Source organism: Diadema setosum, chromosome 3, assembly GCF_964275005.1.
Source record: "Diadema setosum chromosome 3, eeDiaSeto1, whole genome shotgun sequence".
Taxonomy (NCBI): Eukaryota; Metazoa; Echinodermata; class Echinoidea; order Diadematoida; family Diadematidae; genus Diadema; species Diadema setosum.
The window spans coordinates 47,678,764-47,680,514 of NC_092687.1; the positions used below are offsets into that span (position 1 = coordinate 47,678,764).

The 1,751-nt window shown below is 46.6% G+C and overlaps 1 protein-coding gene across 1 annotated transcript; it reads right to left on the bottom strand.

Annotated features, from left to right (window-relative positions):
• Positions 1–573: 573 nt before the first annotated feature.
• LOC140226458 (uncharacterized) lies at positions 574–1,539 on the bottom strand. The gene has a single exon (XM_072306922.1). It carries the CDS (start codon positions 1,537–1,539, stop codon positions 574–576), a length of 966 nt encoding a protein of 321 aa, XP_072163023.1.
• Between the last annotated feature and the right edge of the window lie 212 nt (positions 1,540–1,751).

The window sequence follows — 1,751 nt, forward strand, 5'->3', positions numbered from 1 at the left end:
GCCAAAGTTGATTTTTCCAGGAGAACTTTAAGAACTTCCTGTGTGCTGGGTGCACAGGTACTGTATAGTACGCGTCCCGAAGGTCGACTGAAGCTAAGAAACTATTTTCTGAAATGAGTTCAATAGCAGTATGGATATTTTCCATCCTAAAATGCTGGTACTGGAGATATTTGTTGAGATCAGACAGGTCTAGGATAACGCGTGTAACCCCATCTTTTTTAGGCCGTGTAAAAATATTAGACACGTATTCTCCAGTTTCCCTCTGGCACTGTTCAATTACTCCCTTGTCACGGAGTTTAGAAATTTCAAGATCAATATCAGCCTCTTCGGCTTTATCACATCGAAAAATGTAAGTGGGTTTAGTTCTAGATGGTGCACCCATCTCTTTACTGAATTCAAGCCTGTAACCACTTACAGCATTTAGCACATGTGGGTCTGAAGTAATTTTGCGCCACTTTGGGAAGAATTGCTTCAGTCGACCTCCTACCACAGGTTCTACATTATCATGATGACATAGCTTTGCATGATCACTAGAAAAGGATGTTATATTTACCTCGTCAGTTGAACTGGAGGTTATCGTGCTCTCTTCATCCCTGAGCCTTGCTTGCTGCCGCAGTGCGGTTGGTGCTGGCTGGGATGTGTGAAGGTGTGGGGAGCTGGCGGCTTCCCCCTCCCCTTGGGGCGCTGGCCTAAAAAAGCATGGCTGGTAGCTCCAGTCCACGGTCCTTTTGCACCTGTAGGCCTAGTCACATCACTTGTGCTTGCACGAGATGTAGTCCAGCCCGCGTCGCGGTACTGTTGGGGCAAATTCGAGCTTCCTGATGTAATCTTGCTCCTGCCCTTGCCATATGCACTCCTGCCATAGTCATATGGGCTGAAACGCTGCTTTTTGTACTGTCTGCTATGCTCACTCCTGAGGACACCCTCAGTTGCTTTTTGTTCATCTCTAATGTCTTTCATTTGCTTTCCCAGGTTGTCACCGAAAAGGAATTTGGAGACCGGTGTAGAGGGCTTGCAGAGATGTTGGAATTGATAACCAATGTCTGGTTTCATGAATTCCTTACGTAAGGAATTTAGCTCAAAGTTCGCACTGCACAGAAGTGCTAGTGCATCTTGCTGCTGTTCAGTAATATTCTGTGCCGACACTGTATGTATGTAGGCATTGATGCCTCTCGTGAGATTCTTTTGGAGTCTCTGAAATTTGAGGTCTCGTGTCTTTGAAAAGGCAGGTAGCCCATTCCAGATTCTTTGGTTGACTTTCGGCACATCCACCAGCTCACAGTTGCTGGGAATGGGGTATTTAGTGATCGTTTCATCTACCACTTTGGGCTCAAGCTGGTGGGTCAGAAGGTAGGCTGTAGACTTAGCAATTTCTGGGTCAATGGGGGGACCAACTTCCTCAGCCACAGCAAATTTGGCTGCAATGTTTGGAACTTTTTCCACTACAGGAGGGGGAACTTCGCCTTCTTCAATATCAAATTTGTCATCCTGACAACGATCCCCTTGACCTGGTTGGATAATCACTGAGTTTTCATCCATATCTCGGCCCAAAAATGGTGCCGCATATTCATCATCATAATGGCAGTCAGTATCTGCCGAGTCTGAAGGGGAGTATTCAGAACGAGTCCTGATACTCTTTCCATTGCCACCGCCTTCACGGGCTGGTGTCTGCTTTGCCGACTGTGCCTCCACAAATTGAACAACCACAGCTAATTGGCCTTCAAGCTTGCCGAGTCTATCCTCCAAAGTTG